The following is a 15580-nucleotide window of genomic DNA, read 5'->3' as shown; positions in this document are numbered from 1 at the left end:
GGTGTCTGGGACTATTCACAGCTTTAGAATTGATGCACTATTCTTACTCCCTTTGCGTTTAAATCTCCCATTGGTAACACAGGGATAATGACATAGTACCTGTTTGTTTCTAAGGCACTTGAAAATTCTCTGATGGAAGATTTCACACAAATGCAGAGACTATTATTATACCAGAAAGACTTGAAAATTGGAAACCTGTGTACTCATCACTATTAAACAGTCAACACAACAATGACAGAAGAGAAAGCATCCTTCTCTAAAGCATCTAAAATCAAGTATTGCTGAATATGCAGCTACTGAAAAAAAACCACATGTGCAAATATATTCATTTTAATGACTATCCAAATCTAAATCATCAATAACCCATTTAAATAAATCTTTTGCAAATTATCCTGACTCCAAAAAATGCATAAATCCCTAATCACAGGTATTTATTATAATACAGAGCTTTCTGAAAGTACATTCTCCTTTCTAGAATTTCAGAAAGGATTCTAGCCCATTCCACTAAAGTTGTTCCAAAATATAAAAATAGTTCTTTAGCCAATTTTGAAATAATCAAACTTACAGTACAGTGGTGGACAGGCATCCAAGCAGGGGCTTCCACTGAACAGTTCTGGGCTGGGCATTTGCCTTGGTTTTGCTGGAAATAAGTAAAATTGATGTTATGTTTTATATATTATGTGCAGAAATATATACAAGCTGACATGTGTATCATCACGGTGTTTATTACCTTATTTACAAGTATAGGAGAAGCTTTTGAGGATGATTTTTTGGTGCAGTGCTGCAGAAAACTAGGTATGTAATTTCTCCTCTTATCAAGGCATAAGAAATTATGTTTTGCTATTGTTCATATTACTCTACGGACTGGGTTTTTGGCACCAGGCTTCTTCAGCAGCTGGCCTTACAGGCCCCAGTGGGAACCATGTGAGAACTCAGAAGTAAAACTTGTCTCCTCTCTTCTAGGCTCTCAGACAACAATGATACTTGCTGTACCCATTCAAGATCACATCCATTAAGGTACAGATAGACTCATTTACTTGTCTTCCCTTCCAGACTGTGAGCTAGTGGTGTTGATTCTCCCTGGGGCATTTCATAGAACCCCAGGATGTAGAGCTACGTAGAACAGATCTTAGAGGTCTTTCTTGTCACATCAGAAAATGAGATGCAAAGAAATGAAACAAGGAACACAGAGATTTGACACTGTAAGGCATTTGCCAGGCATTTCTTTTTATATAAGAAATTTATCTCTAGCTGACCTATTCTTTTGTTGTAACTCCTATAAATTCATTTCTAATTGGCTTTGTAGAAAGAATGAAGCTCTTCCCTTTAAGTAACAACACTGCTTCATCCCTATAATAATGAGAACTCATAAGTGTTAAAAAAGGGAAGGGGGTGATTCAAATAAAACATCACTTACCTTTTATTTACTTTATTCTACACTCCATTATAATATAAACATACTAATAATAATGCTAGCAATAATCATAAAAAATATAGCTCTGATTTATTGAGCTAGTAAATATGCTAAAGATTGTTCTAGACCCATTGTATTATCACTAGTCATCACAACAAATATGGATAGAAGTGTTAGTATTCCCATTCTACAGGGGAGTAAACTGAGGCTCAGAGACAGTAAGCAACTTGCCTAAAAGCTACCCTAGCAGAAAGCAGCATAGCTCAGATTACATCAAGAATCTGACTGACTCTTGTGCACATGTATCCACCCTCTATGAGAAGATGTCTCTTGTATTTTTCAATTTCTATCCAATTAATGGGGCTTAAGACATGTCATCAGCTAATGCAATTCCACATTATCAATGATCCTAATATGTCTTATTTAACTGGAATAAAATATTAAATTCAACACTTGTGCTAAAAATTATTTTTTTTGTGATTTGTAAGCTTTTTAGAACAACCTTTATTGAGGTGATCTATTTTTAAGGCATCACTAAACTCTGAAGTGTTGTTTGAGTGATTATTGATAAAGCCACCACAAAAATACACTTAGATCATCAATATCCATGCTCAGTTTTCTTATTTAAATCAAAATATGACATATAGTATCAACAGGGTACATAAAGTAAACTTGACTAGTGTCAGATGACCACAGTTTGAAGCTAAGCTCAACCATGCACTTGCTGCCAAGAGATGTGCTGAGTCTTGGTAGTCACATATGTAAAACAGTGTTAGTATCTTGCCTTGTTCATAAAAATATTATTAGACGATAGATATAGATTCACCTCACACCATTGCCACAATTTGCAAGAACACACAAAGTAACAGGGAAATTTTATTTTCCTTTTCTGATAGCTTAAGCCAGATAAATAAATATAATTTATCTACATATGAGGTTAAGCTTTTTGAAATTCTAAAATGCTATTTAAAATGCTAATTATTATTATTTATAATTATGAGAATTAATTACAAACAATATTAATGGTGAGGAATATCTCTTTTATAATAATTTATAATAGTTATCATTAGTAGTAGTAATAAGCTTGTTTTGTACCTAGATAATGTTTATCTGTAAGGAGCACATGGCAAAGAGGCAAATAATAATTGAGCTATGCCTGGGTGGGGGAATGTAAGTACTCATAAAGTGTGATGTGGGCATAAATAAAGAGGGTTTGAGTTTTTATGGATGCACAGCATAAAGATGGAAATCTGTGTCTCCCTGACTCCATTACTACATGCCCTTTGGATCCTAAGGCCTTCCCATCAGTGTTTTTTTTTTTTAATGTTTATTTATTTTTGAGACAGAGAGACAGAGACAGAGCATGAATGGGCAAGGGGCAGAGAGAGAGGAAGACACAGAATCCGAAGCAGGCTCCAGGCTCTGACCTGTCAGCACAGAGCCCGATGTGGGGCTCAAACTCATGAACCTTGAGATCACGACCTAAGCTGAAGTTGCACATTTAACCAACTGAGCCACCGAGGCTCCCCACCATTAGTACTTTAATGGAGCAGATTAACAGTATAATTATACAGGGGCAGACACATGAAAAGGCCTACTGAAGACAGAGACCACACGGACATAAATTATTATGCATAGTGTGTGACCAGAAAAAAATTAAATCAGAATATGTCAGAATCTTGGATTTCAATAGGGTTCCCATTAATCCATCTGTGAAACCTGGGGAAAGTTACTTTAAAACTTTAAATCTCGCTGTTCTTATGTACAAAATAAGAAGATTTCATTAGATCAAATTCAGTGTGGAGAGAAGTGTCATTTACCCATGGATCTTTTCCAAACTTCACATTCTTTCCAAGATTTTAATATGCTCCCTATTCCAAAGGGGTGCACCCTCCAGTTGAAAACCCCTATCGTTCTGATCTACCGTTTACCATAAGATATAATTATTCTTCTGCGAGTTTGAGATATAACAAAGGTTGAGAACAGTCAGTAGAGATGGCCTCACAAGAGCTTTCAACTCAAGTTTGTTTATTGAAAGGCCTAACCTTAGGTATTTCCTAAACCTTCCTTCCATCTACTTTTTTTTTAACTTACATCTAAATTAGATAGCATATAATGCAACAATGATTTCAGGAGTAGATTCCTTAATGCCCCTTACCCATTTAGCCCATCCCCCCTCCCACAACCCCTCCAGTAACCCTCTGTTTGTTCTCCATATTTAAGAGTCTCCTATGTTTTGTCCCCCCTCTCTGTTTTTATATTACTTATGCTTCCTTCCCTTGTGTTCATCTTTTCTGTTTCTTAAAGTTCTCATATGAGTGAAGTCATATGATATTTATCTTTCTCTGACTAATTTCACTTAGCATAATACACTCTAGTCCTTCCATCAACTTTTAAAGAAGACAAGACCTAACAAGGGTCAATGGAACTTCCACAGTAGTTGAAGTAAAGGGTTGAATTTTTTTTCCTTACAAGTTTGTATTCTCCTTGTTCAATATTGTTGCTAACATTTAATGTGGGCACAGTGGTCAGAAGAGCTTGGGGGTACCACCTACTTGACAGATCCCCACCCCTTACAGGTCATCTAGAAACATAACAAATACTAAGGGAAAGGACACCCTCAAACCTACCTTTATGTTAATTCTTTTTTTTTAATGTTTATGTATTTTTGAGAGAAAGAGAGTGCAAGCCAGAGAGGGGCAGAAAGAGAGGGAGACACAGAATCCAAAGCAGGCTCCAGGCTCAGAGCCAGAGGCAGGGCTCAAACTCACAAACTGTGAGATCATGACCTAAGCCAAAGTCGGACATCCAATGAACTGAGCCACCAGGGTGCCCCAACCTTTAAGTTAATTCTTAAGAAGGCAAAAATCCAGAGGGAATGTTAGAATTCCCCAAGGGGCCAGCCCATCTCTCCAAGCAAGATTTTAAGAAGAAAGTTGGTGACAAATTATCTTAAGGACAGAGGTTTCATTTCTCCTGCTCTTCCATCCATCTACCCTGGATATTCATACCTACCCACAGATCACTGATATATGATTTGATCAGGATTCTAGGATCTGCAATGCCAACCCTGGAAAACATGTTCTCTAAAGAGACAAAACTAGCAGTGGGTTTTGGTCTTTTAAAAACACTGTGCTATTTAGACAGGTTGATGTTTTCAAGGCTCTCATCTTCCTTGGTTGTCTTTTCCAGACTATAATATCTTGACATATTTCAATCTGGAATATCCGGAACAAATGAGCCAAGTACACTGGACAATTACTGCTCAGATTGATTATATAAATATATAACTACAGAGAATTTGAATAGTGACATACACTTGACAAAGAAAACTCTAAACATTTTCTACCCAATGCATCCCATCCTCTGAAAGAGTGAGGATTTTTCTGAATATCAGGGGCTTGCATATGTCTGTTAGAGTGCTTTGGAGTATACAAAGTACCTATATAGATATTTTAGTCATTTAATCCTCTGAACAAGTTTGTGTGTGGCAGGGCAAGAACTGATTCATCCAAATAAAAATTTGACCTAAATGCTTCATTCAAAACAGCATGTTCTTCTGAAAGCAGAGAACAAGCTGAAAGGTTTTATTGTTATAGTCACAGTGAAATGATTCTTGCAATCATAGGGCTTTTTTCTGGATTGAGAAGTGTCTCATAAGTTACTGTACAATATTCATTCATTAATTTATCCAACCATTCATTTACCAAATATCTATTGCATGGAAGACAACATGCTAGCTATATAGAGAGACATAAAATTCAGAAATTTCAAAATTTAAATATTCTTTCTCCAAAGAGATCCCAACCTTTTAGGAGATATAATACAGCATGTTACATGTAAAACAGGGTTGGGGTGCCTGGATGGCTCTGTCAGTTGAGCATCTGACTCTTGATTTTGGCTCAGGTCATGATCCCAGGATCCTGGGATCAAACCTCGAGTTGGGCTCTTTGCTAAGGGTAGTACCGCCTGCTTGAGATGCGTTCATTCTTTCTCTCTTTCTCTCTCTCTCTCTCTCTCTCTCTCTCTCTCTTTATGCCCCTTTCTCTCACTCATGTTCTCTCTCTCTCTAAAAAATAAAAATTAAAAAATTAAATATAAACATGTTTTAAAAAGAAAACAGGGTTAAATATTAGGATCATTCATTCATTCATTTAGTTGCTCAATATTCAATGAGAAATTATTATGTGTCAGCTACTGTATTAGGAGTAAGGATACACCAAGACTCAGTCTCTGTCTAAAAAATGTTCTGAGTCTAAGGAAAAAAATGACCTCATAAGCATGCAATTATGAAGAAATATTTATATGACACAACTAAAACATGACATGGGCCAATCAAAAAGATTAATCTCACCCATTTGGGGGGCAGGAATAATAGATGAGAAAAGGTTATGAAAAACTGTGCAGAGAAATTCAGGATAAAGGGAAGAGTACTGAACTCTGACTGGGTAAATAAGGAAGACCTTTATAGAAGAGACACTTCAGCCCCGCGTCGGGCTCTGGGCTGATGGCTCAGAGCCTGGAGCCTGTTTCCGATTCTGTGTCTCCCTCTCTCTCTGCCCCGCCCCCGTTCATGCTCTGTCTCTCTCTGTCCCAAAAATAAATAAAAAAAAAAAGTTGAAAAAAAAGGAAAAAAGAAGAGACACTTCAGTTTTCAAATAAAGCTTTTAGGAGGGGGAAAGAATGAGTAGATGGCCTTTGAGATAAAGTGCACCACGTATCATCTGATAGTGTTGAATCAAGGTATTCTAGGACTTGGTCAGGAAGCCCCTTAACTCTTGGCCTCAGAAACATAGGATTGAAGAGAAAGAACTATTCTATGCTACACAGACAGCTGACTTCTGCTTTTCCCCTCACTTATCTCTAGTTAACAGTGAGTGCATGGACAACAGGGTGTGGGACAAATAAGTTCCATGAAGGAGTGGACAGACCTAGATGGATCCAGTCCTGTTCCTATATAAAACACAGGAGGATTTCCCGAGTAGAGTATTTGGAAAAGTACTTCAGGTGTCTTTCATCTTTTTTAAAACTCTCAGGTGCTTGATGGAAAAGGAAACAGACATGGAAACATGATGCCCAAAGGGCAAAACTGAGTGGCTTTTTGCATGGCAGAACTATAATGACATGTAATAATTTTTGTGCAAATGAACTGTAAGGTAATTTATAAATGTGATGAGTAATTCTATTTAAAGTATTAATTATTATAAACAAATTATTTACAAAATTGATAGAAAAGACATTTTCTGACTTGTAATTCAATATATACTCCAGTACACCAAGAGTTAAGGGAATTTTCAAAAAGAGTTGAAAAAACACCCCACAAAACTCCCAGGATGCCTCCAAATAGTATGTGTGTGTGTGTGTGTGTGTGTGTGTGTGTGTATGATTCGACTTATATATATAATGTATATACATAGACATATAATGTATATATATATATATATATATATACACACACATATATGTATAAATAATTTACTTGAGCAAATAAATGTTTTTATCCAATTCTTTTCCTTATTTGCCATAAAGATGTGCAATTTTAGAGTAAGTTGTTAAAGAAAAGGAGAAAATCAAATTTTCCCAGGCAGAAAAGTACAGTATAGATACACAATGTTATATTGGTAGTCTTGTCTAAGACCTCAAGATATGATAAAACTGAGATTCCAAAGGAGGTGCTTTAGTTTCAAAGGAAATTACCAAGAACTACTTTCAAGTCTCTGAACCCTTATCTATGATGAGGTTATGGAAGGGTTATGTGTTCAGAGGTTTCTAAAGGGATTTATTTGCAGGAGGGCTGGGGTAGGGGATCTCATTTTCACTTAAATTAGTAAATGAGGCTTCAGTGGGCCTATACCTAGAGTTGATACAACCTCCTGGAATTTGGGAGGTTATACTTGGATATGACTCCCACCTGAAAAATTTAATGAGCAAGAGAACATGGCAAATTGGTTATCGCCTCAGGAGAAGTGGCTTCATTTGGGCCAGCCTGCACTTCAAGAGTTTGTCAAGGCAAAAAAAAAAAAAAAAAAAAAGCCATCCTGGAGCCATTATGATGCCTGCCAAGACAACCCTTTGTGTGGGTGCACTGCTGAAAAACCTGGGGCTAAAGAAATACATCATCCACATTACAGAAGATTTAGTCAAAGAGACCCAGAAGGGAAAAATCCCCACGACCCACAACAGTGCTCATGAAAGATAGGATCTAGAGCTAGACTGCCTGGGTTAAAATCCCAGAACAACATTTTCCTGGCAAGGTGACACTGGGCAAATTGCTTAGCCTCCCTTTGCTTCAGTTATGAAGATTAAAGGAATTAATACAAGAACTTAGAACTATTTCTATACGTAATCAGAACTATGAAAATGCCAGCTATTTTCTTTGTATTTGTTATTATTATCTTTATTACTACATGTCAGTTTCAGAGAGCAAAACGTTTAATAATCTCAGTCCAATAAGAACTTTCTGCTTTCTTATTTTTACTTCTCTCTCATGTTGCAAACCTGGAAGGATGAATTACCAACTAGCAAATGGAGAAGAAGAATAGAAAAGGCTACAGGATCCTTTCTTATCTGAAAGGATATATATATATCTCACTATACTATACTATACTATACTATACTATACTATACTATATAGTAGGGAAGAGAAAACTTTCATCTGGAAAAGTGTTCACAGTTACAATTAATGTTTGGACCTGGACAATTTAAATTACTAAATTGAAACTGTATTTGTTATTTTAAGTGATTGCATGACTTTTAGTTCCTTGCAAATAACTGGAAATTCATAAAAAGTCATGGGACTACCCAAGTTTTCATCTAGACAACAGGGTAGAGATTACTGACACTAAGAAATATTAGGCAAAAAACGGGGACCCATTACGTGGCTTCTATCATTATATCCCATGAACCCTGTTTGTTCAATGTATCACTTATAGATACAAAACATATTCAAGTTTACTGTTAACCTTTTTGTTCCATTTTGTACATAATTCCTGATAATTCTTCATTACAATGACTTCATCCCTTTCTGGGCTTGTCTTTCTACTTGCTTTCTTTTATTTTCTCAGGTTTCAAAGATATTTAAAATAAGGTGGCCTAATTTGTTTCTGAGGAAATCCTTACTAAGACTGAAGCCATGCTTACTCGACACATCCCCAAAGGCAAGGGAATTAAAAGCAAAAGTGAATTACTGGGACCTTATGAAGATAAAAAGCTTCTGCACAGCAAAGGAAACAACCAACAAAACTAAAAGGCAACCAACGGAATGGGAAAAGATATTCGCAAATGACATATCGGACAAAGGGCTAGTATCCAAAATCTATAAAGAGCTCACCAAACTCCACACCCGAAAAACAAATAACCCAGTGAAGAAATGGGCAGAAAACATGAACAGACACTTCTCTAAAGAAGACATCCGGATGGCCAACAGGCACATGAAAAGATGTTCAGCGTCGCTCCTTATCAGGGAAATACAAATCAAAACCACACTCAGGTATCACCTCACGCCAGTCAGAGTGGCCAAAATGAACAAATCAGGAGACTATAGATGCTGGAGAGGATGTGGAGAAACGGGAACCCTCTTGCACTGTTGGTGGGAATGCAAATTGGTGCAGCCGCTCTGGAAAGCAGTGTGGAGGTTCCTCAGAAAATTAAAAATAGACCTACCCTATGACCCAGCAATAGCACTGCTAGGAATTTATCCAAGGGATACAGGAGCACTGATGCATAGGGCCACTTGTACACCAATGTTCATAGCAGCACTCTCAACAATAGCCAAATTATGGAAAGAGCCTAAATGTCCATCAACTGATGAATGGATAAAGAAATTGTGGTTTATATACACAATGGAATATTACATGGCAATGAGAAAAAATGAAATATGGCCTTTTGTAGCAACGTGGATGGAACTGGAGAGTGTGATGCTAAGTGAAATAAGCCATACAGAGAAAGACAGATACCATATGGTTTCACTCTTATGTGGATCCTGAGAAACTTAACAGGAACCCATGGGGGAGGGGAAGGAAAAAAAAAAAAAAAAAAAAAAAGAGGTTAGAATGGGAGAGAGCCAAAGCATAAGAGACTGTTAAAAACTGAGAACAAACTGAGGGTTGATGGGGGGTGGGAGGGAGGAGAGGGTGGGTGATGGGTATTGAGGAGGGCACCTTTTGGGATGAGCACTGGGTGTTGTATGGAAACCAATTTGTCAATAAATTTCAGAAAAAAAAAAAAAAAGAAAAAAGAAAAAAAAATTAAAAAAGAAAAAAAAAAAAAGAAAAAAAAAAAAAAGACTGAAGCCATGCTGAGGAGTCATGCATTTGCCTCTTCTGTAAATGAAAATGCTGCTGACCCATTCTTTATAGGATGCTGAGCATAATGGTTTTTCAGTGTGTGATAGCAGTGCTGAGTCACGTTCATGCTTTCCAAAATCCCTTGTGACTCCAGTCAGGCATTTGCCCAGGTTAACAAAGGTGCAATCTGTGGCTAAAAGGATTAAACCCTCTGTGCTAAAATAATATTTTAGCCAGCTGGCTACCTGGATAAATCAACTCTGATGAGTGAGATAGGCTCTGAATTCTCAGGCTGGTGACATTTAAAGATTTATTATACATGCTGACTTTTGTAACTTGACATTGCATGGTATCAATCTAGGGCCCAAGGACTTAGATTCAGAAGGTATTTTCTAGATGTATAATAAAATAATATTTATTGAGCACTTATTAGATGCCAGGCATTTGAGATGTGTTGTTAGTCCATTCTGTTATCACATTAACCGTCAAAGGCTATAGAGAAAGGTATTTAATACTGTTAGGATGTTAAGAATCCTCTTGACCTGGGTTAGAATGCCAGTTTTCACTTTCTGGATCTGAAACTTTAGATCTGTTTCTTAGTCTCTGTGAGTTTTGGTTTCCTCATCTGTAAATTGGAGAGAAAAATCCCCAGTTTAAAGGATTATTATAAGGATTATATAAGATTTAGGCCAGGGTTCTAGTACATATTCTAACAGTTTTAAGATAAATATATTTATATTGTGTAAATATTAATATTTATCTTATTGGGGCATCTGGGTGGCTCTGTCAGTTAAAAGTCCAACTCTTGATTTCAGCTCAGGTCATGATCTCATGGTTCTTGAGTTCAAGCCCCGTTGTTGGGCTCTGCAGTAAGCCTGAAGCCTGCTGGGGATTCTTTCTGGCTCTCTCTCTGCCCCTCCCCCACTCATGCTTCCACTCACTCTCTCTCTCAAAATAACTAAACTTTATATATATATATATATATATATATATATATATATATATACACACACACACATATATATTTATCTTACCAATCAGGGATTAATTAGCTCCTCTAAGTCTATTTTCTCACCTCTGAGTATAAAATAATAATATTTACCTCACACAATCATTATGAAAATTAAATGAGAAAAAATATAAGCAAGTACTTAGCAAACATCAGGAATTTTAAATGTAAATTTTAAATCTAAGTTGAATATCTGAAATAGTGTAATTTTAAATGACTAAATTTGGGAGTCAGAAATTGACTCTGCAGTCTGGGATCACATACTTGAAATCATTGTTCAAGAAACAATTCTAAAAAGTGTATTATAGTATTTTAGCACTTTGTGGAAGCATGTCCCAATATTCCCTGAAGCTCTAGAAGTCTTTGGAAGTTGAATTATTGCTGTGCAGAGTTAGATATGATAGAATAATTTAAGCCTCTAAATATAAGATTAAAACCATAGTCTAGCAAAATACTTTGAATATCATTAATATTTACACGTTGTCTCTACATCCTATTGACACAAGAAGACAAGAAGAAAGGACTACAATCATATCTTCCTCCTTGCAAGAAACAAACTTTGGATGTTATGCACTACTATAGTCAAAGAATATTCTTCATTGACAGATCTTATCTATTTTAAACTACAAACTCTTATGGAAACAAAGCTTGTGATTTCTAAAATAAACTGCATTTTTCTTTCTGACACATTTTTAGGTTCATCTGTAAAAAATGCCTCCCTTGAATTAACACTTAATAAAATATATCTAAAATTTCAGGTCCACAAAATAAGGTCCATACTTTGAGGAAAGAAATGCCATTCAGAAACAAGATCAAAGCAATTCATTTCTATTCTCACTGCTACCATAGAGACAAAGAAAAAAAAAGTAAAGGGTTTTATCCTACTTAATTCTTCCTGAAATTTATAATTAACTACATGGGAAAGGGGACAATTACCATATTTCCAAAGAATAAAGGATTTAAAAAGTTGAGCTTTTGATAAGACATAATTACAACCTATTAAATATGCAATTCATATCAATTTGTTCTTATAATCTTCTTGAGTTTCAAAAAATGCATATACATTGGACAGTGTTTTCTGAAAAATACACATGGAATGTCATCAGTTTAAAGGAATACAGTGCTCTCTTATAGAGATGTTTCTCAGATAATTAAAATTCTGGAAAAACTTAATACAAAGGAAAGAGGATCAGTTGATATTATTTTTGTATGTGCCTTGTCTTCCTGACACCTATGAATATATGTTTTTGGACAAATGTTAATCAAGAAAGTGCAGGCTTTTGTAGATCAGGTGCCACAGCCAACATCAAGCAGTCAGCCAGGAAGAACTAGCAATTAGACCTGTCCTCGATTTAAATAGAACTTCAGATTGCTGACTAAATTACATGTGTATTACTTCAGGACAGTTTTATTTTAAAGGACTAGCAAGAAAGAACTGTAGTTTGAAATCATAGGAGATTCGTAACAAAGACTGGGAAGAAGGATTAGTTTTGCTAAAAATACATGGTTTTATTTATGGTGTTGTTAGCAAATGATTTTCAGCAAGATACTTAGAACCCCTTTTCACCTTTTCTAATTAGGACTGTATTTGAAAAGAAATAATTTATGTTATTGTGTGATATCATAAATACAACATGATAAATTATATACCTCTTTGTAAAAACATAAAATACAGGAAGAGTACTTTTTTTTAAATTAACACTTTTTGAACTATGTTTTATGCAGCAACCAAAATTCCTACTGGTGGAGATAATAAATGGTATGATTCATACCTTAAAATTTGACTTTCGGATATCCCTTTTTCTTTTTTTTTTTTTTTTTTTTTTTGGAAATGTGAGTAAGTGGTCTTCAGGGAGAATATTACTGACTATAATGTTACTTTTAAAAGTGATACATTGGATTATTTTGAGGCATTCTGTCTAAGGGTCTCAGAATAATTTTAAGGAAGAAGGGCTTAAAATTTTTAACTCAGATCTCAACTACAGAATACCATAACATCCATTTGGGACCCCTTTTCCATAATGCCGTGTTATCTGTGGTTAGTTGGACAAATTCCATGTAATAATCATTAGTACAGGTTTTTTTTCCTTGTGGAGGTTATTTGGGGTAACACCAGTCAATGGTACTGATATACTTTGTTCTCAAAATGTAAAGCAATGTAAAAAAAAACAAAACCAAAAGCAGATAGAATTGCTATGAATTCACATTCCTTTCCTAGACAAGTTTGTATCTTGAAAGCTGATTGCAACATAATTCATCCTGTTTTGGGGGAAAAAAATTTTAAAAATCTCTTTCAATTCTTTAATTCTTCAATTCATTCATGACCTAATAATTTAGGACACTAAAGTCATTTTTAAAATTTTCTATTGTATAGCTTTCTATTAATGTTTTTATAGTAAAAAATATACTGTATAAAAAAATTCTATACCTTTATAATATATGTATGTTAAATATATTATATACATGTTGTAAAGTCAACTAATTTTCTCCAAAACAAGATTAAGTATCATATTATATAAAATCTCTGTGAAATTAATGGACATGAGTTGGCATTATTTTACCAATCTGACTGCTTTAGCTCTTATTTAATAAAAAGTGCCATTGACTTATAAGTATTTTTATGCTTGAATTTTAGAAGTTTACATGATGATCTTTAGAGCTGGTTTATCATAGATATGATCCAGTTGCCATTTTTCTCCGTGTGTGTGAGGACTTTTATCTCCTTTAGTCCTTTTCTCTTACATTAAAATGATATTTAAAGTGTCATTTCAGGGGCGCCTGGGTGGCTCAGTCGGTTAAGCGTCCGACTTCGGCTCAGGTCATGATCTTGCGGTTCGTGGGTTCAAGCCCCGCGTCGGGCTCTGTGCTGATGGCCCAGAGCCTGGAGCCTGTTTCGGATTCTGTGTCTCCCTCTCTCTCTGACCCTCCCCCGTTCATGCTCTGTCTCTCTCTGTCTCAAAAATAAATAAAGGTTAAAAAAAAAATTAAAGTGTCATTTCAGGCCAGCAACCATTCACAGATTAAGTTCACCAATTGCCTGTCAACTGAATAGTCTATCCATCAAAGTACACATTACATATACCTGTGCATATGTGCACATACATATGTGTGTGTGTGTGTGTATATATGCATATATATGTGTGTGTATATATATATATACATATATATATAGACACATATATATACACACACACACATACAGGTGCATAAGTGTGTGTGTATAAGTTGCATGAAGGAAGCATTTCATCCTTTCGTTCTTAAACACATATTCAACAATGCAATATCTATCAAATGTCTGTTAGATGAAAGAATAAGTCAACACTTAATGGTATACCTATTAGCACCATAATGGCTATTACACAGATACATGGAGAGTCACAGGCTAAGTCTGGTAAGGCAGTTACTTACGTAGTGCTTATGTAGGAATCTGCATTTAAATGAGTCTTAGAGGTCAAGTAGAAGCTTATTAGGTAAGGGTAGAAAGTTGAGAGGCATTCTAGGCATAAAGAAATCAGGTAAAAATGGGAGAAAGGAACTCAGATTATTTGGGGAAACAAATGTAAGTGACTGTAGTTCAAATTAAGGCATGAAGGATGATGGAATCTGAGATATGAAAGTTAGGCAAGGGCCCAAACACGAGGCCATGTATATAACACAGAGGCTATGCAAACTTATCCTGCAGGTCAGTGTTCATCAAACTTTAGTGTGCAAAATCAGCTAGAGATCTTGCTAAAATGAAGGTTCTGACTCAGTAGTTCTCACATGGGGCTTGAAATTCTGTATATCTAACAAGCTCTGAAGGGATGACATTGTCCCTGATCAACAGGTCACATGCTTAATAATGGAACAGTAATGAACAGGAAACCCCTAAGGGGTTTTAACCAGAATTGAAACATAAATACAAATTACACACACAACATATACATACACATGTATAAACATACGAGGACTAACGAAGGTCTCGGCAATGTGGAAATGTATAAAGGGTAGGAGGATGGGCAAGGCAAGGAGAATGAATAGGAATTAGGACACATTGGGATTTAGGGAAAAATAAGAGTCAAGATCAAATCCCACTGTTGATAACAATTGAGACAGTGGCATACTATCCATTGAGCAGAGAACAGAGTAGGAGAGTGATTTATGTTCAGAGGGCTCCAGAGAATGGAACTTTTCCTGGAACTTCTGACTTAAGTTAACTTAATACGTAAATACAATTCTAAATTCCAAAGAATTTTTTTTTCATTTGCTGTCAAACCAATTTTTCACAAAACCTGCTATCCCCTGAAAAGTTAGTTCAAGAACTGAATTATACACTTATAAACCAAGAAATGGGCATGTGTGGGTAGGTGTTTAGAATAGAGGAATTTGGAGAGAGGGCTATTTTCAAAGGATTTTAAATGTGGTACTAATTTTGAATGCACGCTGGAAGAAAAGGTTAAAACATTTGGTCTCTTTCTCTCACAAATAAATGCCTATAAACCTGGGAAATATTCACTAAAGTCAGAAGAAATTCCATCACCATGACTACATGATAGAAATTTACCACTGGAATAATAACTGGGTAATTGAATTACTGATCTTACTATTAACTTTATCCTTAAATATCAAATTCCTCAAAAAGGAGGAAAAGGAAGAGGATGATGAGAAGGAATAAAAACATCTATTGCTATTTAGCGACTAGATGTTATGTACAGTCGCTATACCAAGCCTTATGTGTATATTTGTACTAGTTGTTCCCTAGAATGCTTTTGTCCCAGGATCTGCACAAAGCTAGTCCTTTCAAGTTCCCAGAAATTTTTTCAGAGAGGACATGCCTGTCCACCCCTATCTAGAGTAGTTATTGTCCCTTTTTACACTCATCCAATTTTCTAT

General features: G+C 35.7%; 1 protein-coding gene across 7 annotated transcripts in view; it reads right to left on the bottom strand.

Moving 5' to 3' along the window:
• Positions 1-15580, bottom strand: part of DLG2 (discs large MAGUK scaffold protein 2) — a 2073554-nt gene that overhangs the window by 1569966 nt on the left and 488008 nt on the right. For all 7 annotated transcript variants that reach the window (XM_043580064.1, XM_043580065.1, XM_043580066.1 and 4 more), the window contains one exon: positions 566-640. In XM_043580064.1, coding sequence (XP_043435999.1) covers positions 566-640 — 75 coding nt within the window. The remainder of the gene's footprint in view (positions 1-565; positions 641-15580) is intronic.

Source organism: Prionailurus bengalensis, chromosome D1 (assembly GCF_016509475.1).
Source record: "Prionailurus bengalensis isolate Pbe53 chromosome D1, Fcat_Pben_1.1_paternal_pri, whole genome shotgun sequence".
NCBI lineage: Eukaryota > Metazoa > Chordata > Mammalia > Carnivora > Felidae > Prionailurus > Prionailurus bengalensis.
Note: the sequence above shows the minus strand (reverse complement) of the source record. Positions and strands in the feature narration are given on the sequence as shown.